The sequence below is a fragment of the Sinocyclocheilus grahami genome, unplaced genomic scaffold (assembly GCF_001515645.1).
Source record: "Sinocyclocheilus grahami isolate Dianchi unplaced genomic scaffold, SAMN03320097.WGS_v1.1 scaffold2231.1, whole genome shotgun sequence".
Taxonomy (NCBI): Eukaryota; Metazoa; Chordata; class Actinopteri; order Cypriniformes; family Cyprinidae; genus Sinocyclocheilus; species Sinocyclocheilus grahami.
In genome coordinates, this window is record NW_015507410.1 from 3,920 (window position 1) to 31,393 (window position 27,474).

General features: G+C 37.8%; 2 protein-coding genes across 2 annotated transcripts in view; both read right to left on the reverse strand.

Annotated features, from left to right (window-relative positions):
• Positions 1–5,248: 5,248 nt before the first annotated feature.
• Positions 5,249–15,973, reverse strand: LOC107574446 (probable Bax inhibitor 1). The gene is made up of 10 exons (XM_016260883.1): positions 15,845–15,973; positions 12,079–12,167; positions 11,773–11,881; positions 9,937–10,054; positions 9,801–9,849; positions 6,504–6,601; positions 6,340–6,419; positions 6,165–6,265; positions 5,863–5,938; positions 5,249–5,757 (listed from the first exon to the last, which is right to left on the reverse strand). Exons 1-10 carry the CDS (start codon positions 15,845–15,847, stop codon positions 5,737–5,739), a joined length of 744 nt encoding a protein of 247 aa, XP_016116369.1. The 5' UTR covers positions 15,848–15,973; the 3' UTR covers positions 5,249–5,736.
• Positions 15,974–20,725: 4,752 nt separating this feature from the next.
• The window catches only part of LOC107574443 (advillin-like), a 37,710-nt gene continuing 30,961 nt past the window's right edge, over positions 20,726–27,474 (reverse strand). Inside the window, exons 11-21 of the mRNA XM_016260881.1 lie at positions 26,584–26,737; positions 25,817–25,917; positions 25,539–25,676; positions 24,886–25,044; positions 23,642–23,821; positions 23,341–23,489; positions 22,906–23,050; positions 22,510–22,698; positions 22,313–22,381; positions 22,109–22,216; positions 20,726–20,968 (exon numbers count right to left, since the gene is read on the reverse strand). Of these exons, the coding sequence (XP_016116367.1) occupies positions 20,855–20,968; positions 22,109–22,216; positions 22,313–22,381; positions 22,510–22,698; positions 22,906–23,050; positions 23,341–23,489; positions 23,642–23,821; positions 24,886–25,044; positions 25,539–25,676; positions 25,817–25,917; positions 26,584–26,737 (1,506 nt within the window). The 3' untranslated portion in view covers positions 20,726–20,854. The remainder of the gene's footprint in view (positions 20,969–22,108; positions 22,217–22,312; positions 22,382–22,509; positions 22,699–22,905; positions 23,051–23,340; positions 23,490–23,641; positions 23,822–24,885; positions 25,045–25,538; positions 25,677–25,816; positions 25,918–26,583; positions 26,738–27,474) is intronic.

The following is a 27,474-nucleotide window of genomic DNA, read 5'->3' on the forward strand; positions in this document are numbered from 1 at the left end:
TGAGCAAAGACCACAAGAACAGACAAGTCCTCTGCACAGATCCCTATGGCCAGCAATGAACTTGTCAACCCAGGAGCTGCTAGGACCACAATGCAGTTTTATCAAGCTTAGTCACTGTTAAGCCAGTCGTCCACTGCTGGCTAAACGGCAGCCCTGCTGGACAGACTACAACTTCTCCTCCGACCAAATACCGGCGTGACATCCTGATCTTCAAGCAGTAGGAGCTGGATGAAATATTCTCAATGACATCAGTCCACAATCTGACTAGTGATGTGGCCTGAAATCATAATTTTTGTTCATTTAGCCAGAGGAGAGCTGAGCCAACTACACCTGGTTTCTCCCAAGGTTTTTTTCTCCATTTCAGTCACCTGGTGAAGTTTGGGTTCCAATGTCACCTCTGGCTAGATTAGTTTAAAAGACTTTTAAAACACACGTTTAAAAGACACTGAATATTCTGTGATATTATTGATTTGACTGTACTGACACTATTGCATAATGACAAAACTTGAATGGAATTGAGCTGGATTATGACATCACTCTTTTCTCCAGAGCTGCTTTATTGCCGAATTGACTTTGTTTCATAATTTAAGAATTTTGCAACATTTTCACTGATATTGAAATTAAGTCAACATCAAGCTGACACTAAGTGAATAATGAAACTTTTGTCTGCTGTAGAATTGCTTTTAGATCAATTAAACAAATTTCATTTGTAAAGATTAATTTTATAAAGTTATTGAACTGAATCTATACAATTTTTAGTTTTAGTTTTTCCATTAAATAAAACAATGTTTTTTGTACAATTTATGGTTGCATTTTATTTTTCTGTAAAACCTATTCAATGTATTTACAGTCTGTAATTGCCTACTTTTTATAGAATGTTTCATTGTTATTGGCCAAGGAAAGTTCAGATTTTTGAATGATTTTATGGTTTATTAATAAAGGGAGACATATGAAATATTTAAGCTTTTATAGAGCTGTCTAGTCTATATAATGTTTGTCAGCTCTATTTTAGATATTTCTATAGCTAGATTAACCATTTTGAATAAGGTATAGACCCACTTAATGAATGGGTTTAGATCAGATCCAGGCCGGATCAGCTACTCCAACAATGGGTCCGAATCGGATACGGTTCAGATGAGTTGCTTCATGAATGGGTCCGGTCCGGATGAACAGCTTTATTAGCGGATAATGGATCCATAATCCTTATCATCATTTGAATCTGTGAAGGGTCTACTTTTATTTGTGTACACTTACAATATCAACAAAACATTGTGCTTTTGTAAAATACAGAAAATAAACAGGGTGCGCTTTCAGCCTTTTCAGTCTCCACGGAAATCCAAAACTCAGTGAATACTTCACACACAGACATGAGAAATATATCTATAGGAAGCTTGAAGTGTCTGAACTAAAACTTAAACTAAGTTGTTATCGAAAACAAATATTATGTGATAAAGTAATCCATATGAAACCAATGCAAGGTCCAGTCTTTCCCGTCTGAGCTCATTATCTGTAATGTGATCACGGCCCCTGCGCAGCACGCACTATTCATACGGTAATCATCCACATGAGACTGTAAACGCACACATCACCTCCATAAACAAAGTGTGAAGATTCATCAAGTTCATCACAGATACTGATCGTTTCTGGAAGAAGATGTGCTGAGAGGAATAAGCCAGAATTTACCTCAGAAGAAGAACGCGATTCGCAGCGGAAGAGATCATTTCTGACGAGTAAGTCATGCTTTATTAATTGCATTCATTTTTATTGACGTAACTTGTACACATTTTATTAGTTAGTCTTTTCCCAAACTAATTCCTGACTAAATGTATGAAATCAAGTGAAACATTTTGAAATGTATCTAAATGTCTCACGACGCCAGGATGTTTTTAATGTTCTATAAAATATAAAACAACACGATATAAAAGTATTATGAGTGTTTACACTGTAACTCTATAAATGTTAGAATCTACAGTAAGTTTAGACCAATCTTTATTGTGAAATACTCTGTTCAAGATGTTTAAAACATGCTTAATATTTTAGTTTCTCAGATATAAAATGTTTTTGTATTGCATAAAACATGCAAAGCATGCTTGTGTTTATGACTACAAAATCATGTTTTTTTGGGGTGAACAGATACCTTGAAGACTTCACGTCAAACTGTTTTCCTCTGAGAGTGCTGTACCAACAGAAGCTGTTCAACTACATTGGGTAAAATAAGCTTCATGACTACTGATGATGGGGTGGTTGTTTTCTTGACTCCATGGAAAGAAGCAGCAAACAGATTGGAAATACCAGGTATGGTTTACTTGTTTCAAAAGTTGAACAGGATCTTTTTTTTCCCCCGGAATGACACAAAGTCTGTCAGGGCATGTCAAAACTTCTCCAGGGCCCCAAAACCCCCTCAGACCCTAGGGGGTTAAAGTCATAAAGTTTATCTGGTCTGGCTGAGGTGTCTTGGTTACCATGGTAACCAGGGGCCCGGGGGTCATTCACGGACGTCTCTGCACACAGTCTGTTTGTTGGGTGAGGGGTGTTGGATAATTTGTTAAATATAACAAATAATTGTGTGTCTGATTGGTCCACACGCTACACTACTTAAAAAATGTGATTCCCCCAGAGTGAATTGCATTCAGGTTCAGTTTTAGAACAATAACAAAATTTAAATTTTTGTGTGAACTATTCCTCTAAAGTAGCCTAATATAGCTGCTGTTGCCATTTGTGTCAATAATGTCAATCAAACATCAGAAAGAAAATCACTCAGTCCTTGACTGAATCACTTTTGACAAATAAATAAGAATGAATGTATATTGAATTTATACACTGAAGACTATTCAATCTATTTGCACATTTAGGATGAGTAGGTCCATTTCTTATGTATCTTTGTTCTGTTGTAATTTGTGACTTCAGTACGCTTGTTTTTACTTAGGCTAGTATTTTCTTTTTTGTGATATTGAAATTTGTAACAAAAATTTTGATAGGATAAAAATCCTAATTAAAGCAATATATAACAAAGTTGCAAAGATTTCAAAGAATCTGCTGTGTCTTCACTGGCTTGGTCTGCCTTCCCAAATGAATGCTGAGAAAAATGTCAATGCAAAGGATGTGAGGCTCAATTTAACTGCAGATGGTGCAGAGAGAAGTTGTGATGAAGACTAGTCATGTTGCTGCATTCTGAATCATTTGTAGTGGTTAGGGTACACATGATGTACGTCCAGCCAGAAGAGCTTTGCAATAGTCCAGGAAGGACTGTTGAACAGGACAAACTTGACAAAAAAAAGGATTTGTGCAGGGATACAGTTACAAATGATTGTATTTTGGGGATTTTGCTGTTCTCTAGTGTTTGGGAAATCAGACAACAGTACCATTGGAACGCAGCTAAAGGACAGTAAAAAGCATGTAGGTGATGCCATTTTCTGCTGCGGAAGATTAGAGAGAAAGGGCATTGCAGCACTTAAGGCCTTTCCACACTGAGCGCGATGCGAAACGCTGACGAACGGTGCTTTCACACCGAACGCGAAACGATTGTTCGCCTTCTGCCAATTCACACCTGCACGCTAGGTGGCGCCAACCAACAATGCATTTTCCTCAGATATGTATCTCGTACATGGATTTAACATCATCCGCTGCTCAATATACAGTATTAAATTAAGATAAACAGGGTTCTACACCAGAAACAAACTATCTATAATGCTTACAAGAATAGGCTACATCCAAAAATATAATTAGAAGTACAATTAGCATCAAGCTACACTTGAAAATTTAATTAATGCATTTGCTTATCCACTTTAAACCATCATCGAGTGCCAATTGTGATCTATAGTTGATTTTGATTAATAAGCAGATACATGCACTCTTTGTATTTTTAATAACGCTACACTGATAATATTTGTAATAAACATCCTTTATTGCGCTAAAAATACCATGAGCTGCATACAAAACACTTACAGAAAATATATTGTCATAATCATGTCTATTTGCTTTCATATTTCATGTGTAAAAAAGAGATAACACGCTCGGACTCACAACACTCGCGCACGTGGAGGAAAACGGATGGTGCTCTACAGATCACATAATTCAGAGGATAGTTAATAGAAATGTTATTCTGTATAAAGAACATGTGAGAATAAATCTTATTGGACGGCCATGTTTTCGCTTTGCTAAACTGAAAAGATTCGTCGGACTGGTTCGAAAAAAACATTCGCATTTTCATTGCGCGAATGTTCGCGGTCTATGTGGAAGCATCCACAAAAATCTATTGTTTTATTCCAGCGTGTCATCGCATCCAATACTCGTTTCGCTTTTTCGCGCTCAGTAAAGAAAGGCCTTTAGAGGGATAGTTCACACAAAAATTTAAATTCCATCATTTAATCACCGCCTGCTTTTTCCAAACCTGTATGAGTTTCTTTACTCTGTTGAACACAAAAGATATTTTGAAGAATGTTGGCAACCAAAAAGAGCAGCCATTGACTTTTATAGTATTTTATATCATGCTCATAATGCTGTTGCATGACCAGAGGATTCCCATGCTACAGGTCTTCAGGAACTTTATGGCCACCCTGACCTAAATTTTGGCGTGAGATTGAAGATGCTGAAGGGCAGTTAGCTAGTTGATAAGAATTAGCAAGTCCTCTACTTTCCTGGCTTGGTACTGGGCTCATCTTGCCCTTTAAGAGGTGTCTGAAATTAGTCCCAATGTCTTATCTGATGCCATTGTACATTTGTTTGTGTTAATCCAAAAATATCCAATCAAAACAGCAGAACTTTCTCCACTGCAGTCAGAGAGAAGCCCCACCATAAAGCTGGGCACAGGAATAGCCTAGAGTATTCGGTCCACTACCTTGGCATTTAAATGATATAGGCATCTCTTGTACTTTCTACTTGTGCATACAGACACTATATGAATCAGCACATAAAGTATTGCATGAAAAGTGCTTTGGTTGTTACATATGATATAATGTTAAAACATCTGCTTATCTGAAAGTTTCTGATTTGTAGGCTGCCTTTTCAACCAGTCCTCTGACTAGAAGAATTGAACATGCTCAATGTATATTTATCAGCTCATGGTTTAATATAGTAGTCACAGGATCAAAATTGCAATCTGTGGCACCATTTATTGACTTAAGATGCACAATATTTATGAATAAAATAATCTCATCTGTGATCTCACTGATAAATGCATTAAAGTTAGACTTGACTAAATCAAAATAAAATTGGCACTAGCAGCTACAAAACCAATTTTATGTGACAATGTGGCAACAAAGACAAAATATAAATGAAGCAATGCTATAACCACAGAAAAGCAGTTTAGCGAGACAACTAGGTTATGATTAGAATGTATTTATGATATACAATTTGATATTGTTCAGAGTATGGGGTAAGAAAGTCTTCTATCATCTAGCAGGCAACAACTCCATTACACTCAAATTGTATGAACAATATTAAATCTGTTTTTTTTTTATGAGACTCCTTTTCTACAGAGCTCTGAATTCTGCTTCAGAGAGTTGCAGTAAGTCAAAGAAATTAAAGATCAACTTAAGCTTTTAAATACGATCTCAAAATCTAGTCAAACAACATTAGATCATTAGTCTGACAACATATCCAAAGCCCAGAAACAATTCAAAAATAAAAATTAAGACAAGATTTCAAATCACATTAAACAATCAAATTATGTAATCATATTCATAATGAAGCTGCTGACATGTATTCAGCTCACAGATGTTTTCACTCTTATGAAAATTACTTCTTCTCCTTCTTTTCCTAAAACACATAAAAAATAAACAAGTTAAACATGGAACAAAATAGAAATAATGATTGTGTTATTGACAGCACAGAGCTGATGCAAAGTTATGATGTTTCAAATACCTTCTCATTCATAGAGAGAATGATAACAAGCTTTCTGAAGATGGTCACAAAGTCCAGGAAGAGGTCAACACAGTGCCTTCATTTAAAAACAAAATACAAACAATGCCTTTTAGCTAGTGCATGTTAAAATGATTATTTAGCAAATATTAAATAAATTCATTTTTAGCAACAACTAATCAACTCATTTATTTAGTCATTCATTCAGTCATTCCATTTTTACACAACAGGCCTTACATACACCTTACATTATATGATAATAATTATTAATATATTGGTAAACGCAGTAAACCTCTATGCCTCACCAGATGTAATCTTTGTCTCCCATTTCTGCCTTCTCAATGATTAGCTGAGTGTCAAACAGCACAAAGCCACACATGATGGCCAGACCCAGATACACATGAGCCTGAAACAACAAACAAAACGGTTACACAAACTCACACAACTTCACCACCTGCTTCATACGGTCACATCACATACCTTAAAGACCATGGCTGAGGCGAAGAACATGTTGAGGAAGGAGACGAGCAGAAGAACAATCAGCCCTGACATCAGAGTGCCTTGAAGAAAAATCAATCAAAACTAAATTACAGGTCAATTTAAAATCACTGATCAGCTGAACTAGCAGATGTTTTAATGTTTACCTCCCAAGAAGAGATAGCTTCTGCGCTTGGCATAGAGAGCGCTCAACGTGAAGCAGGCAAAGATGACAGAGGTGCCCAGGAAAGCAGTCAGGATGATGCTGCAACAATGAATAGCACAATTGTTGAGGCTTTTATATCAAGACTAAAGAAGCAAATCATCTGAAAAAACGGCAACTCTGAGAACGCCAATTCAAAATGCAATCAGACTTAAAGCTGCTTCTATGCCTCTGAATACAGATCAGAGACAGCATTTCACTTGCGATCCAATAATGCTATTGCGTATAATCACCACGTGTTGAAACGTATCATGATGTGCAGTTCCACGAAGCCACAGAGGACAGTCAAAGCTTTATGACAGTCAGTACATGACATTTGATGAAATGAAACAATTCAGGGATGCAAAACCACAGTTCTTCTGAGTTTAATTCCGTTAAAGATGCAGTATGTAGTGCTGGGCGGTATGACCAAAAATGTATATCACGGTATTTCTCACAATTATACCGGTTTCACAGTACATGACGGTATTTTTTTTCCATGCATGAGCGGGTGTTAAGCATATCTTCTACTGACTGAGAGGAAATACTGCAGTATATTGACTCAGAATGCCCTATTTTACTGTCATGATGAGTGAATATTGTCACAAAATACCACACTAAATAGTGACTAAACACGACCCCTTTTAACACATGTTAACCAGGAGTCACTCTCATTTATAATCACAGCATCGTCTGATAAACTCAGCATGCATCTACACTAAAGAGCAGCTATGCGGTTGTGTTGGCTAGATTACTTCTTTGTCTCGTGCAGCGCACTGCCTGCGTCTGAGTAACAAACTAAATACAACAACAAACTAAAAAGTGCATGTGATATTAACAGACGAACCACGCTCATTTATAATTCATGGTATAATTAATATTTATAATATATTTATATTGCGGTATTTTAATTCATATAATAACAAAAACAAACACCGGTATTCGGTATGAACCGGTATACCGCATTTATAATTCATGGTATAATTAATATTTATAATATATTTATATTGCGGTATTTTAATTCATATCATAACAAAAACAAACACCGGTATTCGGTATGAACCGGTATACCGCCCAGCACTAGCAGTATGTAATAATGGTGGTCTAAATTCAGAATACTGTTTTTCCCGCCCCCTCGTGCTCTGACTCAACACTCATGCGGGTTGTCAGATTGAGGGCTAGGGTTGGGTATCGTTTGGTTTTTTTTCGATACCGGTCCCAAATCGATACTTTTAAAACGGATCCGGTGCCTAAACCGATACTTATTAAAAAAATTAATTAAAATTCCCTCAAAAATGATGGATTGGCCATTAGCACTATAAACACATGGTGTCTGTTTCATTCACACCGCACGCCCTCGCACAGAGAATCCACACATCCAGCCACAGAAGCACAGAGCTCACGACCCTCCAGGAAATCCCTCATATGCACAAAGGCATCGCTATTATAGCTGTAACCGAGTAAACAGAACATAGAAACGTTTTGAATGATAAAACAAAGACAATAAACACTCGACTGCGACATTAAAGTTTATCGGTGTTATTCAAGCCATCTGTTATTTGCATAATAATTACGTATATTTAGCTCACGACCCTCCAGGAAATCCCTCATATGCACAAAGGCATCGCTATTATAGCTGTAACCGAGTAAACAGAACATAGAAACGTTTTGAATGATAAAACAAAGACAATAAACACTCGACTGCGACATTAAAGTTTATCGGTGTTATTCAAGCCATCTGTTATTTGCATAATAATTACGTATATTTATAATCCATTGCTAATCGATGTATTCTTTGTAAGTAGCATATGGAACATATTTTGTGCCTCGTTCTGTGACAAGAAGCCTCATCAGATCACAGAAGGAAGCATGTGGCTGGTGTTGTGGAGTAAAAAGGTTATAATGTTCTCTTTTGTTGGACAACAGGTTTAGAAATGTGAATACAAGAGAAGTTTAGCCTTAGGCATGTTTAGAAATTGAAATTATAATTCAGGTTGAAATTATTTTTCACACGCGGTGCAGGTTATGATGCTTCTTGCATCCGTTTCGGAGAACCAGAGGACAAATATTTCAATCGATCGCTCCGGCATGGCACCGAAACGAGGCATCGAAATCTGCGTTCTGATTCGGTTCTAGTACATACCGGTTACATAGGTACCGGTGCCATATTGGTACCGGGTTTCAGTACCCAACCCTATTGAGGACACGCAACACGAACGAGCGCAACTGACAATGGAAGGTGACGAACCTTATTCTGTAAACTGAAGAGTTGATTTTTCACGTTTTAATATGCCTGTTGTCACAGAGCGTTTTATATGGATGCCGAGGCTTTTTAAGTCGGGTAGAATCTGCAATCTCTGACTCGTTTGCTCGCTTTTATGGCTATAATACACAGTTTTCCGCTCTCCGGCAATCCGGGGTGTTGAAATCCTATTGGGTAAACTGTAAGTGGGCGGAATCACACAGACAAAACAAAAACAGACATTCCAACACGGAACGCACATTTTCAAAGTAGAATATCTGGCTGTAGCATAACTTGGCATGTTTTCTGAATACCTGCAAATATATTCTGGTGTTTTTACGCTTTAGTGCAGTCAAAATATTACCTACAGCACCTTTAAAAGTAATCCTCATGACTCCAGTCCAGCAATTAACGTCTTGTGAAGCCAAAAGCGGTCTTTGTAAGAAACAAATCCACCATTAAGATGTCTTTTTAACTTCAACTCTTTGCTTCTGCCAAAAATAGTCCATAATCAATAATAACATTTCCTCTAGTAAAAGTCTCCTGTTGTCTCTCACACCAAAATCTACCCAAATATTTGTTTAGAGCTGTTTTGGACTGTTTAAACAGTGCTCAATCTGTGAAGAGTTCTCTCCTGATTCAGACCAGAACACTTTCACTGGAGGAAAGTTAAAAATGTCTTAATGCTGGATGTGTTTCAGCTTTTGTCTTCTCCAGATGTTAACTGATGGACTGGAGTGCTGTGGATTACTTGTGGATTATTGTGATGTTTTTATCAGCTGTTTGGACTCTCATTCTGACGGCACCCACTGCTGAGACACTGATGCAATGCTACGTTCAATGCTCAAAATCTGATTCCATGAAGAAACAAAAGGGTGTAAGGGTGAAGGTGTGTACATTTTCAGAAAATTGTCATTTTTGGGTCAACTTTTGCTTTAACAATCAGCTCAAAGAACGTCTGATTTTTTTTTTTTAAGACTGGCCCAATAGAAAGTAAACCCTTTGCTCTGGGAATATTACCTCGGGTTGACGCTAATGACGTAGTCCATAAGCGGGCCGAGTCCAAGACCTGTTTGAGGATTGACATGTTACAGTAAGTTTTTTTGAACATGATCTAGGAAAAGAAGCTGTTAAAAAAATGTAAATAACTTCTCACCTGTGAAGAAAGCAAAACCAGCGAGGATGGCCAACCTCTTCTTCTCTGTCTGAGGGCTGTGAGGGGTCATGGCAAGCCAACCCATCATAGCCAGCGATCCAAGCATGGTCAGCCCACCCTGAAAGACAATATCATGATAATGCATATTAGAGATCCGCTTTACAAGAATCTGTCCACCAGGTGAGGTCCTGCAGTATTATATGCTCTACTACAGCACCGTGTGAAAATATCATTTTTTTAATTTCATGTTTTATGATGTTGCCTTATGTTAAACTACTTTTTCTCATAACAGTCTACAGTCCATACACCATAATGACAAAGCAAAAAAAAAAAATCACTGCAATAACTGGAAACTGTCCTCACAGCCGTCTACACTGGAATCTCATGCCCTGATGCTTTATTACTGAATGGCGTGCCACCTTATGCATGCTTTTATTTTGTGTTTTTGGTCATGAATGAACAAAACTCACTTACATACAAACAAACAAACATGTCAACTGCACATGAGGTAACTTTCAGAAAAAAAACTTGTCTTCCCTGACAGATTTATATTCATACAAAATTAACAGGTTTAGAAAAGAAGCCCCACTCTAGACGTAATTTTTCTAGCTAACAGGCAGACCAGTACATTGTTTGGTTACACTTTATTTTAAGGAGTCCTTCTTACAGAGCAATTACACAATTAGGTACTGAATCATATAAATTAATAACATATGCTTACCATATAAGGATTAAGTTTTGGTTTAGGGTTAGTTATATGTAATTATTAGAGCCCGACCGATATGGGTTTTTTTGGGGCCGATACCGATATCGATATATCGGCCGATATTCTTTGTGTATATTATAGTACAGTACCAGTCAAAAGTTTGGACACTTTCCCATTCGAGGGTCCAAATACTTGACTGGTACTATATATAGAATACAGTATATACATAAACATTTTTTGCAATGATCACTCAAATGTGGTGATCAAACACTTATAATGGCGTGACGGAGATACGTAATGGAGGCAGGGCATTTAACAATAAACTATTATCCAAAATGAGTCTGACATCAGTGCACTGAACAGTAAAGTTGAAGTTTATTCAACTTTAATTCAATTCCATTCAACTTGATTCCGTTGAAGTTTATTTCACTTCAAACATTCATTCACGGATTTGCGCTACTGTCTTCACACACAGACGAAACTTACTAGAGAAGTGTGAAGTGTGACATAATATACCTCTGTGAATAAATACAATATAAATTCACGTCTTGCGCACTTTAATGCCCTTTGAATGTAACGTGTACGTTCCCTTGGAACTGGAATCATGGCGGAATTTCATGTGAAGTCCACTTCGCAGGGCACTTACGGTCGGAATAAGACCACGCTTGAATGCTGCTGCCTGAACAAGAAACCTCATTACTGAAGGGAAAGTGTTGATTGGTGTCACTATCTCATGAATGCGCCGGGGGAGCCCTCTTGAACGCCACCCTCCGCGCGTCGGTAGCCCTTCAATCACTTCAAAATCAATCACTTGATCGGTCGGCACCAGACCGCGAATTTAACCACCCGTAACTCCCAAACCCTTAATTAAATGATACTGATATATCGGCGACAGGCTCATATCGGCCGATAATATCGGCAAAACGATATATCGGTCGGGCTCTAGTAATTATGCATAATTTAATGTTTTGACTATAGTAAGTACATGTAACGTGTTGCCAATTTTTTTTCAATACCACTGAAAATACAAACACATGGTATGGTTACCATCAATTTAAATACCATGACATGCGTGAAAGCTACTTCCAAACCCAACTATGAGTGTGAGGTGCGAAGCCTAGAGCGGTTACCTGAAACAGACTGGTGATGATGTAGATGTAGGCGCCGGCGGCTGCCACCAGCATACACACAGCCAGACTGGCATACACATTCTTCAGGTGCTGCTGAGTCGAGCGAGAGCTGACCAGAGAAACACACACAGACAGACACGAATCAGAACAACACTTCAGCTTTAACACATTATTCCTTCTGCTACAACTTATTATACAATTCTAGCCATTACAGTGTAGATACAATGAAATCAGTATTATGTCATGACTATCAAACAGACCGGCACAAGCATAAAAATGACACTGAGGTGATCAAAACACACTTACATTTGAGAGAACTTAAAGAGAGCATCAAAGTTTATGGTGCGATCAAACACGTTCATTTTTCTGCTGCTGTAGTGATCACAGGAAACAACCTACATGAAGACACAGAAAACAGAAGCAGAAATGTTTCACTACTCTTGATCATCTGTGTAAACAACATCACTGACCCGAAATCCATCAGAACCAATCAATAGGGCTGCATATAGAGTTCAATACTTTTTAGGCACCGACCGAATTGCCTCAATACCAGAGTATCGAAAAATGTCTTGTTGTTCGGTACCATATTTTGATACCTAAGGGGTTAATCTCATCAAAGTCAGTGAGCCAATAAGCATGCTTTATATGCCTAAATCAGTGATAGGCTCTGACGAGGAATCAAGGAAAACGCATGGAACGTGACCATTCATGCACACTGTAGCATCATACTACACAAGACATTACATTTATACTATGCTTTTACTCAAAACTCACTTTAAACCACCATCGAGTGTTTGTAATAACTTCAGATTGCGTTCTAGTGTGTGTTTTGGTCACATAATGTTACTGAAATATGCTATTAGTAGCCTTCTATATCAAGCTAATCGCTACACCCGCTAAGCATTTCTCATGTAAACACCCTGTATTGTTATGAAAATAGGAGGAATCTCATGAAAATCACATACAACTCATATACTGTCGCAATCGTGTTTATTAGCTTCATGTTTCATCTGTAGAAAAATTTTTCTGGGATTCTTCAATACAGAACTTAATGCAGAGGTGTAACGGACATTTTGAACTGATTTTTAGTTTTTTTACGTTTTGCTGCTTTGTGCAGTGGCGCAGGAGATGAGTCCGAGTCTGTAAAAACCTCAACAAGCGGAGAAAATAGTTTGAGGTAACGTGTAACGTAATTTTGTTCAAATGGATTTCATAAAATTGGTATAGAAAAAAGTATCGTTCAGGTATCAGTATCGAAGTAAAGGTATCAGTATCGAAAATTTATGAGCAGTGAACATCTGCTACACCAAAGGAATATATAGTCTAATAACTTTTTTTTTTTATGTCGGTTACATAACCTAGATTGGTCTAATTTGAATGTGAAAAATCTCTTGGCTAACTGCTATCTGGTCAGACTAGTTCAAACAGTGCACAGGAACGCCACGTAAAGTCGATATTACGAGTGGGAAACTCGACATTTTCTTTAAGCCCCGAGTTTCCAAGTTTGGGGGCGTGTCAGTGAGAAAACATGTCGCATGCAATGGATGCAGCCGAAGACTATATAGATATGCAACGTCTGTTTTGACGGTAAATTTGTTAATAAAATATTATATAATTACCATAGAATATATAATGATTCAGTTTACATCACATTCATAAATTGAATAAAAACTGAAAAAAGCAAAAACACAATGATACACGTTCTTTATTCATCGTTTTATAAGAGTAAAAAAACTCTTGAATTTTATGTAGAAAAGTTAAATCGCCATTTTGTTCCGAGCAAAGAGACTTGAACGCACCTGATGTCGTAATGACGACTTAACTCATAAATACGAACTTCCCAGGAGGACCTGAATGCACCATAACACCAGCATTAGTGTATTTTTATGTTTTAAAATATGTTTTAGGCCACCACATGTAACTTTTAACAAGATTCACTTGTTTAAAACACCCTAAATTGTATTAACATTTACTAAATAACCAATATTTCGCTAATAAACATCTAAATAGATACAACGCTATGGAAATGAATTATTAATTATCTCCACGAGCGATCGCAGTTTGAGTATAGTTCTGTGTAACTGCATAGATAAACCGCGCTGTCAGCAGGCATTTCATAATCTAGAACGACAAAAACATTAATAATTTTGATATAACATTCCAGTTGAGAAATGCAATAAAATACGATGTTTTGTTTATGTTCCAATATTCCAGAGCATATTATTCAGTGATTTAACATTAGCCAGTGAATTATTCTTCACTCTTTAGCCTATTACAGCTTATAGACCTACTAAAACTGTAGTTCAAAATAAAGTTGATATGACTCCTGTCCTTTATTTATTTTCTCCATTTGAAAACATTAGACATTCTACATTTATTTTACGCGAGGAACAGTATTAAGAACCGCTGCTTTAGAACACTGATTTTGAAACGTGTGACTCCATTAGAATCGTTAGAAGACAGAATCGCGATTCATATATGAGATTCATACAATTTTTACGTGCACCTCTAGTTTTCTCTTCCTCTTCTCTAAAGCAGCGCAATGGCCCCGCCCCCTTTGCTGCCCGGGGGCGGGGTTTATCTGGGTTTGTGATGTCACGCACCCGGGAAGTAGCTCGTTGTAGTCCCTACCAGCCGTTTTTGTAGGCTTTAAACAGCCAGAATTTTAAAAAGACGATATCTCCGTTTGCATTGAACTTCGTAACTTTGCAGATATTGTTTATTCTCAAACAGCAACATTACACACTGACTAACGTTAAAAAAAGTTAAAATCGCAATCAACCACCCCTTTAATGAAGCTGAGAGGTGCCATAAATTAATTTACACCACAAAGCTGCAAATGCATAAATGTTTTAAATCATTTTTTGAACATACAAATATGAAATGTTGGGGAAAATGCAATGATACTTTTAAATATGAAACACCAGTAGGTGGTGACAAATGACTGTTTTAATGAGCGAGTCATTTATTCATTCATTCAAGCGATTCATTCAAACAGCTGATTCATTCAGAAACGAGGCAAGTGACTGTCATCATGAATGGGTTACTGAATCAATAATTCACTCAATTCAGAAACAAAACACCACTGTGTTACTCGGAGACTGTTTTAATTGACTAAAACTAGACATTCCCCTTGTCCAAATACCCACACTTGCGGTCTTGGCCACTTGAGAGCGCGTGCGCGCCACAGGAAGTGTGCAAGACTGTCCCAGGTCTTAAAAACACCAGAGCGCGCGGTGCACTTAACACACACTATCTCCAATACCACTCCGGAGCGCTACTCCAGGCTTAGTGCATCCCATCATGCATCATGTTCTGGAAATAAATCGTGAGACTTTTTGCCGAGATCTCGCGAGAGGTCACGGAAACCTGTGCAATGCAAGTTAAATATTAATATGATAATTAGATATTACATATCATTTGGTAGAAAAACTGTTTTTACGTTTTATTGGTGCACAGATGAGTAGTGGTGATATTTATTTTGTACAACATGTGCAACTGCTTTTTATCACTTAATTAGAAGCACCACAAATTAAAATGGTCATGTTATAGGGGCTACTGAACAGACATTTAGAAGTTGATTTAAAATGCAAAGTATTTAAAATAAAGCCGTGTAAACACTTGCATTTTTATAACACTATAAGTGTGTCCCATCAGGTAATGAAAAGTTCGACACACACTTGTGGTCTTCATCCTCACTTGAAGACGTCGTCCAGATACAGGAAATCCGTCACATAAGTGTTCAAGAGGTCAAGAGCAAAGACCGCAAGTGTGTGTATCTGGACAAGGCAATAAAACACTTACATACTACACAGACCTTCGTCAACTAAAACTTGACCAAGAGAAGCAGGATAAGGTTGACTAAATATGACAAAAACTATCAAGGAAAGTTTACCTAAGAGTAATAATAAAACAATAGCTGACAAATTTAACAAAGTAACAGAAATATGCTGTGAATCTAAATATTGTGTTAAAGCGCTCACTGCGTTACGATTAACGAACTCATAACCTCTTCAATCTCACACACACACTATTTCTCCTCCTTCTATAAACATTAGGCTGGTTTTATTACCATAAGATGTGAGCGTGTGTCTTCCGTCTGCTGTTCTTCTGCAGGCCTGGATCTGGACTCGAGCAGTCTCAGCTTTCTCTCGACACGTACAACAACGCGATGACGTCACTCCCCTGCCTCTTCCCCTGCCTCTTCCTCTTCCTCTGCTTCTTCTTCTTCTGGTTTTATGGCGGGTTGCGAACTAACTTCACAGGTGCATACCGCCGCCTACTGTGATGGAGTGTGAAGAGAATGAACTACGCACTCCTATATCCTATTATATAACCCACTATGACTGCATTGATTTGTTTTCCTGAATTTGGACCGTCATTTAATAAGCCGGTTATATTGCATTCCTGTCATCCTACTGCTTGTAATTCTTTCTTAAAGGGGTCATATGATGCGATTTCAATTTTTCCTTTCTCTTTGGAGTGTTACAAGCTCTTGGTGCATAAAGAAGATCTGTAAAGTTGCAAAGACTAAAGTCTTAAATCCAAAGAGATATTCTTTATAAACGTTTAGAGTCAGCCACACCTACCTAAAACGACTCGTTCTAACACGCCCCCACATACCTACGTCACTATGTGTTCCACAATTCTTAAGAAATCTCATGATTGCACTTATTTGTTTTCCTGCATTTGGACCATCATTCAGAATACTACTGAATGAAAACTCTTGAACTCCTAAGGATTGTAATTCATCTTTAAGTGGACCCCTTTCTCTTTCGTATGCTGCACATATCATCATAACGTGCTCCACTGATTGCTCTGTTAAACACAGTGTCATGCTTCCCTGTAATGTAGTGTTCGCTTCAGATTTCAGTGTCCTGTGCGTATATGTGTTAAAATGACTTCTACTTATGCTATGAATGATTTTTCTTCTCTTTATGCTCCTTTGTACTTTGTGATCATGCCTACCTGTTAGACACGGGTCCCAGTATATCTGCCATACAATATTGCATGCATTTAATATGAACTGTTTTCCTTCTATTCTGCTGAGTGCAATAGTTATACTCGGATCATCCATATTTAAGGATTCTTTAGCCGTTTTATCTACCTCTTCATTACCTTGAATTCCCACATGTGCAGGAACCCATATAACCCCAGTCATTATCCTATCTGGTAAAATGACCTTTAATAGCAGTCCAATATACCATTTTCAGCTGATTTCAGGACTGTCTAGTGGTGTTTCACCCATTCTATCTGCAAAGCGGTCACAGGAGAGCATCTAAACGCTCCACAACACATTCTAAGGGTTTGCTTTTGAACCAGCTCTATCCTAGTTAATACTGAGGCTGATGCTGAGCCATATATAATTCTACAGTAATCAATTGATGACCTAATTAATGCACAATATACCCTTTTAAGAGAATGTCTAGTAGCTCCCCAATCCACTCCTGCCAAGCACACATTTATCAACTAACCTCTGAATATGTGGAGTCACTCCCAGATACCCGATTAGTGATACTTACTCTAAAGTTTGTTTAAATAACTTTCATTTAACTTCAGGAGTTTTCTTCTTTTTTTGAAAAAAAGAAGAAAATTGTATTTCCCTTTCTAGTAAAATGCAAATAAGTGGTAAGAAGCGAGAAATAATAATTAGTTGAGATGTTTAAAGGGTTAAAACAGACACTGCATTCAACCACTGGATGGTAATGCTAACTGCTAACCTTTGAGGCTAATGGCTTTAGCATAGACTTCAATGTAAACACAACAGTTTCATTAACCTAGCAACACCGGGGAGTTTGTTTACAATATGGCGTCGCTGTGCTGCGCGTGTGCAGTTCAGTGTTGCTCCGGAAGTAGGTTAAGACTTCCGTGTCACGATCGTAACTAGTATCTAGTGGACTAGCACGTGAATTATTGCATCATTTAGCATGAAATGTCGGCGCATTTCAACACTGTACAGATAACAAACACCACTTGAGAAGGTTTTGAGGTGTGGCGCTTAAACTCTCAGTTCGCTTGGAGTTAAATGTAACTTTAATCAAATAGCTGCGGTTGAGGGAAACAGTGATAGCGATCTCGGCGGATCTGAAGTCTCTGTGCCAGTTTCTCTGGGCACGCAGCTTTTCTTCACTGTTGCTACAAAGTTCAAATGTACTTGATCAAACTTTTAAAACACTCCCATTCAAATCACTCTCGGCAACCAACCAGTGTTCAAAACTATCGCCTTCCTTTAGCCCGATTCACAACGGTTAGCTTATAATAATGTTTTCTAATTTGAGTGGTATGGGTACGGGTTTTTGCGGGAAATTCGAGCATTTCGTCACCTCTGTAAACATAAAGAAGTTGTCCTGGCTAGTATGCTATATCGCATCTGCATGTGAGGATCCTGCAGGGGGCGGATCGTTTATAGCCTTTTCTCACAGCAGCTAGAATAATTAAATGTATCATTTTGATGGCGGATTGTAATCCAGAAAGGATTATGTGTTTATGAAACACGTGAATGAAATGTAATTATATTCCAGTTTTAACTGTGCTTCTGATTACAGATAGCCTGGGATTACACAAGATTTGTATTTTAAAAACAATCAGTCCGAAGGGAGCATAATTTGCTTTTTGGGTTAAAAGAATTTCTTAATATGAAATTCGAACGGCATGACAATTAGATTAGACTGTACAGAAATTGAAATCGCCGCTAATACACACTATACTTATAGTCAGGGCTGTTTCTAGGCATAGGTGAGCTAGGCTAGCCAGTATGTGCGCACATTGCCAATGAGCGCACATACTGGCACTTTTAGCAGGGTTGTGATAAAGAGTGGCACGGTCACCCTGAAATATGACTGCCGCCCCCACTGGATCCCCCAACATTATTGGGCTAGAGTACTGTCAATCTGACGATGCCTGTATGCCACTGGATCAGAGTGCTGTCAAGTGCTGCCCGATTGTTGCATGCAAAGTTTGCATTTGGAGCGCTCAACAACGCCATTAGATCAGTGGGCTCTGTTTTTTTTATTCATGTTGTTTCAAACTTGTATTTGAAGTTTCTACACTTTCTTTCTTCTATAACTTTCTTTCTTTCTTCTGTCTTCTCACATAAAATAACATATTTTGAAAAAATTGATTAATATGTTTTTATACATACAATGCAAGTCAGTGGTGTCCAAAACAAAAGAATCATATGGGGGGGAGGGGGCAATAGGGATTTCGCCTGGGGCGTCAAATTGGCTAGAAACGGCCCTGCTTATAGTCACGCAATGCTGATGTTGTTAACATTAATAATTTGAGAATAAAGTATAACAATAATAATAATTTGCACGGTTTGATGTGATATGAGCTAACCAATCTTTAGATTAAATCGCAGTGGTAGCGTGATTTATTGTAATGCTTTTTTCATCAGTTGGTCAAAACAAACGTGGCAGACTTGTTACTTGTTCAGATGACAATATACGGTGAACATTTTTATTTGGGTCAGATATTCCAAGATGTAGGCAAGAATCTGTGCTTGTGAAGTACAGTAATCACACCGGTGCAGTGACTGACTGCCACACATACTCTTCAGAACATTAGATTCATCCGCGCTGGAGCCGTGCCGACGCACAACCCATGCAAGCTAGATAATAGAAGCCCCCCCCCACTGTTAGATTAAATTTATTCCCTTGTGTTAGCTTATTAACGATCAGAACAAAATGTTTTTTTTTATTATTTTTACATAGCTTCGCCATCTCATAATAACATTGTAATTCTCTCAGAAATAACTTGTGAAGAAAGAATCTCTTTAAAATAATTTACATTTAAAATAAAAATAAGATGGCCATCTTTGTAATTTTGTTGAAAACAGAATAAAAAAAATTTTCTTTAAGGGAGAGATTCTAGCATGATTTCTATATAATTCTGAAAGCTACCTCTTTAATTGTATTAGTTTATTACACGTGTGTTTTGAATATAACATTCCAAAATATGACACAAGGGGAGTATTGCCTCTACAAATAGATCTCCATTGTTATACTTTGTATTTATCCTTTTAGAAGGTGTAGATATTACGAAGTCCAATTTCTTGTGGATTGAGGGTTCTGGGTGGATAACCTTTTCAAACCCCTTGTAACCGAATTACCAAAACAGTTCTAAAACTCTAAAAAGAACCATCTTCCTTAATAACTGTATAACGTATTGTGTCATTTTCAAACCCTTTTTTCTCTTATGTTTAATCTCTCTTTTGTTTTTTTTAATGGTAATTTGTAAGCTGATAAGTAACGTTTGTAAGCACTTATCTATGAAAGTTTGACGGTTTCTTTGGTAGTTTTCCCAGATCAAAGCTGCATTTCAGTAAAAGTTATAGTCCACCAAACTGCTGAAAATCTATTTATTTATTTTTCCTTCCTGTATTCAAAAATTTATTTTAAAAACATTAATCTTCTTTAAGAACGTGGTTGGGAACCACTGTCCTGGACGATGAATGATGTCAACATTGTCAGTCTGACCATTTCTCCTGGAATGTGGCTTCTCATTTATATGTCACAGATTAATGTTCTCATTGGCCCAAAAATACAAAGATTTCACCTACGCCGACATTCAGTTTGTCTTCTAACTCATTTTACTTCTCATCCAGAGGTCTGTTTCCTGTGCATGTCTCTTTGAGAGTTTTAATTTCAGTTTTTTCATCATTTACTTAAAAGTGAGTGGTCTTCTTGACCACTCAAAGCACCATATCTAACCAAACTGTACATGAGAGAAAGAAAAGATGAAAAATATTTTGCCTCTGTTATGCATTCTAAAGCACTTAGCACACACATTAGCCAAAAGCTGTTGGATAGATAGTAATGTCACTCGTAGGAAAAACAGGAGTAGGAAGATTCAAAACAATCGTTTCTAAATATATGTATTTTTATTTTGCTTTCACTAGAAATAGCATAAGTCCTACAATTAAAATGCAATATGATTATTGCGTCTGGAACATATGAACTATTACACAATCAGTCATGACAAAATATTTAAATGAACATTTCTCTTTAAATTTGAAATAGGAAATCTAGATGTGTCTCTAATCCCTCCTCCCACCACCAGCATTATGAAACATACATCATTTTCAAAACAATCCCTTTTCCTTCTTAACGGTCTTCTGTTTCCATTGAGGCAAACTGTGAAACTCTTCTCTGGAGAATCCAAATATGGCCTGGAAATCTTGGTCAGAGAGATATCTCTAGAATAGCAGAAAAAGGGAAATGTATGATGTAAATGTATGAAAATGATTTTAATCAAGAAGGCGAACTGTGTTAACTTGAATGAGGTGATAAGAAGCAGCAGCACACATTGCTTTGAGCAAAGAAACACCACACTTTTATTCAAATGTATTCAAATATTTCAGTCAAATTTCTCATAACTCCCTTTCTCTGTTGCAATCCATTTGGTTGTATAACCAGTATAACCAGCTATTTGCTTGGTGTTAGGACAATCTGTTTTGTGAAATGGAAATACTTACATGACATTTGCAGAACACGCTTGCATTAAACAGCACATGCACAAGTAGTGTGCTCTTTCTTTTTTGGAATGCATTTTCACTGTAAAGTTAAGTTGATGCACAGTGCATTATCTACATTTGCATTCATGGATGCTTTTATCGAAGCTATACATTTATGCATTTCATACAATTGCTAGGAATGGAACCCATGATCTTGGCATTGCCAGTGCCATGCTCTACTATATGAACTACAGTAAGCCTACTTTGTCATTGTAACCTCAGTCATTAGAGAGAGGCTCTGGACCAGAAACAGATGACAGATTCAGCAGATGTAGGAGAAGACGACACAAGCAACTTACAGATAATGAGCAATCAGCACACAGGTGGAGCAAAAACACAACAAAAACCAACCAGAGCAAACATGACACACCCATAAATTGGTTATGTAACAAGGCGTGTCCTTAAATAATTCATGTCAGACTTTGTGCAAATCTGACAAACTGACTGGGAAAAGTTTTCAAGAGAAAAAAGGAACAACGATCAAACTGAATGTCCTGATTTCAATGTGCACAAGTTTCGTTTACATTGAACCTTACAATACAGCAGGATCATTTAGGTCAATTAATCATCATGGGCCACACCTGAAAATGCCACTGGCTCGTAATTTGACAGGAAGATGTCAGGAAGGTCTGTATAGACTGCATGTGGCACATTTTTTGGGAACTCTATAAATCCGAATGACGACAAGATTTTCTTGGTGGACAGCAGTACAATCTAACAGCAGGATTTAGAGCGAAAGCAGCTTTTTCCTTACTTACAACAGGACCGCCTTGTGTTGCTTGTAAACCAAAACATGAATGAGGGGCTTAAAGCTTTACGCACCTCTTTGTGTGCGGGGTCCACGTTCTCAGGCAGCTCTCCAGACAGTTTGTTAATCAGCATTTCTGGTGGATATTGTGAGATGGTTTTACTCTCCACATCAGTGGATTCCTGTCATGAGAAATTACAATTTAACACAAACCTTTTATGCAAATCAGGCAAATGTTGACTGAAATGTGTGGTCTATAAGGGTAGATAGGACCATACAGATTCAACTTTAGTGGGCAATGTAATCTCTCCTAACTCCTCCTTCAGCTGTTCGTAGGTTTTGCCACCCTAGTACAAGGATAAAAGCCATGTGTGAGTTACAGCAAAACATCTTGTTCAGCTGCAGAGAATGACTCCTTAATTAGTAGGCTCGTAAATCTTTTTCACCGTGTTAATACAAGGCAAATCAAACCTACACTCCATTTTGTCGGGTCCCAGGCCGTGAACCACCCAGTGAAGGTAGGAGGCTCAAAGCCCTGCTTCACCATTATTATAGGTGTGTCAGGGTCCCGGGATCCAGGATGAGTCCGCAGGTATTCCTGGCAAGTTGTCACAGATTCCTTACGCTCCACATCATTGGCTTCATGTCCTATCCAGAGAAACACCTAGAAGAGCCGAAGGCTGTGTTTAGGACTCTAGTGTCTAATGATATCTAGGGTCAACTCTTACATTATGACAGCTGCTATATTGTTATAATTGAGATGCTGGGATAGCGGAGGTACTGCTTTAGAGACATCGCCTTTCGCCATCAAACTTTCTATTTCATTACAGAGGAACAGAGTATCGTTTTAGTTCAAACTGTGCTGGTCTACCTGATCCCACGTGTCCAGAAGCATGACGTCGTCCTCTCTCAGATCGTCCTGTGTGAACTGGGTTACCTCAGTGGCAATAAACTTGCCGGTCTTATTGGAGCACTCGAAAAGACGTGGTTGATGATCTAGAGTAACCTGCTGTAATCTTTAAGAAGACGTGACATCAACAGCCAACAATGAAGAACTTTTATGCCCCACATTCTCAGAAAGAATAGGTACAAAAGCCTTTTCAAAAGGCACACCTTTTTTACCATAATTTTTAGCCTTGAAAGGTGCAAATTCTTTTCTTAAAGATATATATTAGTCACTAACATGTAATATTATATGATACATTTTAGATTATATTGTAAGGGTACTGACATGGATACAGCTTTTCTACCTTTTTCTGAGAATGCTTGCAAATCTTTTACTCTTTTTGCTCTTAGTTCGGGGTACCTTCTGTCACTTGCATATGGTCCTTTTCCACCTAAGATTTCCCAGAACTCATTTGGCTCCTGTCCCTCAGCCATGATCTCCTCTGATGAGCCTCGACCAATAAAGGAGGCCACCTCCTTTGCCATGGCCCTTTCATCACCACTGGACCCCTGAGAGGTTATATACAGAGCTTAGTACTGCTTTCCCAATCATGTCCATTATGAGGAGAGTAGTGATGAACTTTGCATGCTGTATTTGACAACTGCTGAGTGCTTTTCCAATAAAATACTATCCGTGTTATGATAGTAGAAAGACTGCGTACTTTGCCATACCACAGGTAGATGCCGTTCTGGCTTTTCAAGAGGAAGACATCATTGGAGTTGAGCGAAGCCACCAGAGCTGGTACCTCTATAGCTTTTGAATTGGTTGGGTGAGAGCCACAGATCTGAAACAGGCGGACTGGCGGCTCTGGCTCCTGGGCACTCTTTCTGGATGTGCCTCCCTGTCAACGTTTGCACATAATATAATGGGTTATGAGAAATGCATCACATTATGAACACACTGTAGCAATTTATAACGGTCACACAGTTTATAATGTAAAAGCATTTGGTGTCCACTGTTATTTATTTGGGTCACACTTTAGTACCAATTCTCACTATAATTAACTATTAACTATGACTTTTGCTTCAAGAAACTCCTAATTTGATGCTTATTAATAGTTAGGTATAGTTGTTAAGTTCAGGTATGGGGTTGGATTAAAGGATCTAGAATATGGTCAAGCAGAGTAATTAAGCATTAATATGTGCTTTATAAGCACTAATAAACCGCCAATATGATAGTAATATGCATGCTAGTTAAAAGTGAGAAGTGGTCCCAAACTAAAGTGTTACCTTTATTTTAATACTATGTTTTAAGTTGCTGGTTTTAAAGAGCTGTTTCTTTGTTTATTTAATTGTTTATTTATTTTTACAGTTGATTTGTGAGCTTGTAGGGTACTGTAAGTTCTTGGTGATTTGAATGGTGTATTTTAATAATGAATAATAGTGTTAATCATTTTAAAGCTTTACAAGCCAGGATTACTATCACTTACACAGTGATGAAAAGAGCCGCCTGCAGGTGACTGATTATGGATGAATCTGCTAAATGAGCTATTTTGCAGTGCTGTTTACATATTATAAAGCATATTCCAAAAGCAACCTCTTTCACATAAAGTGAATCATAAAATACGGTTTTCTCTCTTTTCTGAGGTTTGGGGAAAATGTCTCTGCATTTATTTAAAATGTTATTGGCCTTTTGGATATTTAAAATGAAAACTAAAGTAGGATAGCATGAAAGCAAAGGAAAAAAATCCTCTACTGTTACTCTACTGTAACAGAATTAAGAGCACGACTTTCCGCAGCAAATTTGTCATAAAAAATCAATCAGTGAAAACTGAAAAGGGAACAAGATAGTAGTTGTACCTCCTGCCATCTAACGTTTAGTCCAATTAATGTTTGAATTACGACAGACAGATTACTGACCTAATGTCTTTCAAAAAATCTCTATCTAAAGTAAGTAATGCACTACCTCGAAGATAACCGTCTTGCCCCTGAAGATGGCCATGAAGTGCCGTGGTTCCTTTCCCATGGAGACTATCACTTGAACAGGCTGACCTCCATGCTGCTGGTCCAGAGTCACAGCCTGATAGGCACAGGCCGTCACCTCGTCCTGAGACGCATGACGTCCCTTTGAGCAAAACAGACATCATCACTTTCATTATCACGTGCAACTTGTCATTCAAAGCTCCTCTTCACTGAGAAGATCAGCTATGGCAAGTATTAAAGCTCACGGAGTACACCAGTGCTGTGTAGACAGATTCAACAGTTATACAGGTGATAAAACCAAAACAAATAAAAGTTTTATTGTAAGAAGTAAGGGAATTACTAATGCTCTATAATATGCTTGCAGAGACACAGAAGTAAAACTACTCTGTAGATGTTTGTTTAAAGGGTCACGAAGCACTAAAACTACATTTTGTTACCAGATATGTTTGCGGTGCATAATCATTGTTGCAAATGTTTTGCACTATTTCTGATATCTGGGTTTAAAATGAAATTGTGTTATCATTACAGGATGTGGCGTTACACTCTTTCATGAACTTACTTCGGTGTTAAACTGATCGACAATCATTATGGTCAAAAGTTCTGCCTCTCTTCTACAAAGGAAATCTGTCACTATACCTTCCACATGTAAAGGATGTAGTTGTTCCTGCCATTAACATCATAGCTGTACAGAATCAGATAGCAATCGCCTCCATAGAAGTACCCATGCATTTCAGGATCCACCTCCACCATCTCCAAATTCTCAATGCGCCACACCTGAGGATGGAGAGGTCTTTAGAGATTCTCTGCCAATTATCTCTATGGCTATACTATGTTCCTCCCATTTGCTGTTTGTCACATCTGTGTCTGTAGTGTTATTTCTTTAGACTCTCTGTAATAACTCACGTCCTCCTTACCTGCTTTTGTCCACTGCCATCATCCACCAAACGCTCCTGTGCCGCAACATCGGGCATCACATGCATCCTACTGGCATCAAACTTCTCTTGAGGGACATCAGCTAATTCATGAAAGGACAGAGCAAAGCTTATGGACCAGCATCCATTCATGCTTATTCTGCTCATCATCACAGCCAACTAAAATCTGAATCACGGCTACAGCTAGAGGAGCTACAAGCTACTGCAGATATATTGTCTGCCTGGTCCAGCATAAACAAAGACATTTCTTCTTGCAAAGTCTTGCAATGGTCTCCAAATATAACAATTTCACACTTTACATAAAAAAAACATTTGGTGACTTTCAGCTGAAGTAACCAGATACCCTTAGTGACGCCTGTCATTCAGTTTAGAATTAGTTTATCTCTTGCACCATTATCCTTGTTTGGTCTGTGTGTTTAAGTCCCTGTGTGTTCAGTTCTAGTTTGTCCGGTCTCGTCTGCGTTTATGCTACCCCGCATGTTAGATTAAAGACTTCATAAATCTTAATCTTCTTCATCATTGTGCGTTTAATACAGCATAGCTGTGACAATTGGTACTGACATACAAATGTTTATAAAAAAATATATATTTCCAATGTATAGCCTCAATTTTCTATAATCTGTTTTATAGAAAACAGTTTTTGAAGTGGAACAAGTGGCATCACTCTGAACAGTAAAATAAAGGCGTAGATCTCAAAGTAAGTATCTGCAAGTATACACATGACATCAGCCAAAGAGTCAGACACATACCCACTCTCCCGACAGTGTGTGTCCGGCCCAGACCTGCTGTCTGCTCTTTGACAGTCCAGCTCTTGAAGAGTTGTTTGAAGAGAGCCGATTCCCCTCCGTCACTGATAGCCTCCACTTTAGTAGTGAGTGGGTAACCCTTCAGTTTAATGAACTCCTGTAAATTACTCATTTGTAAGTCAATCAAACATTAATCCAAGTCTTATCATGATGACAGCTGATAAAAACTTCACAATAATCCACAAGTAATCCACACGACTCCAGTCCACCAATTACAGTTTTTAAAAAATGCTTACACACAGTTTTTGAAACTATGACGCCATTTCTCAAAACTCTACACACAAAACCACACACACAACAGGCAAAACGTCACACGTATCTTGCAAAAGCAAACACTTCATTCAAAACTATTCAGAACTCTTCTAAAAATTGTATTTTTGTGTAGTAACTCTACACACAAACATAAAATAGTTAGCCACACACATGTCAAACTACACAGAGATGTAAAGCATGTAAAACACTGCTCTCGTGTGTCTTCTGCTTGTTCAGAGTGCAGTGGAGCACAGGAGTTTGTCACAGCACTCGCGCATACATGCATGTGCACATATACAAATGTACAACTGATGAATTTTACACAGTTGTGCAACTGAACTGAATCAATACGGAACTCGCTTGAGCGCTATAATGACACTATTGACATGTTAGAGATGCTTTACAGCAGAATTTGAATTCAAAGCTGCTGTGAAAAAATCTATATAAGCGCTTTATACTTGGCTTGTATGCATATTCAGTGTGTGTGTGTGTGTATAATCGTGTATATATATATATATATATATATATATATATATATATATATATATAATGTATATGCACACTATACGCAAGGGGGTATAC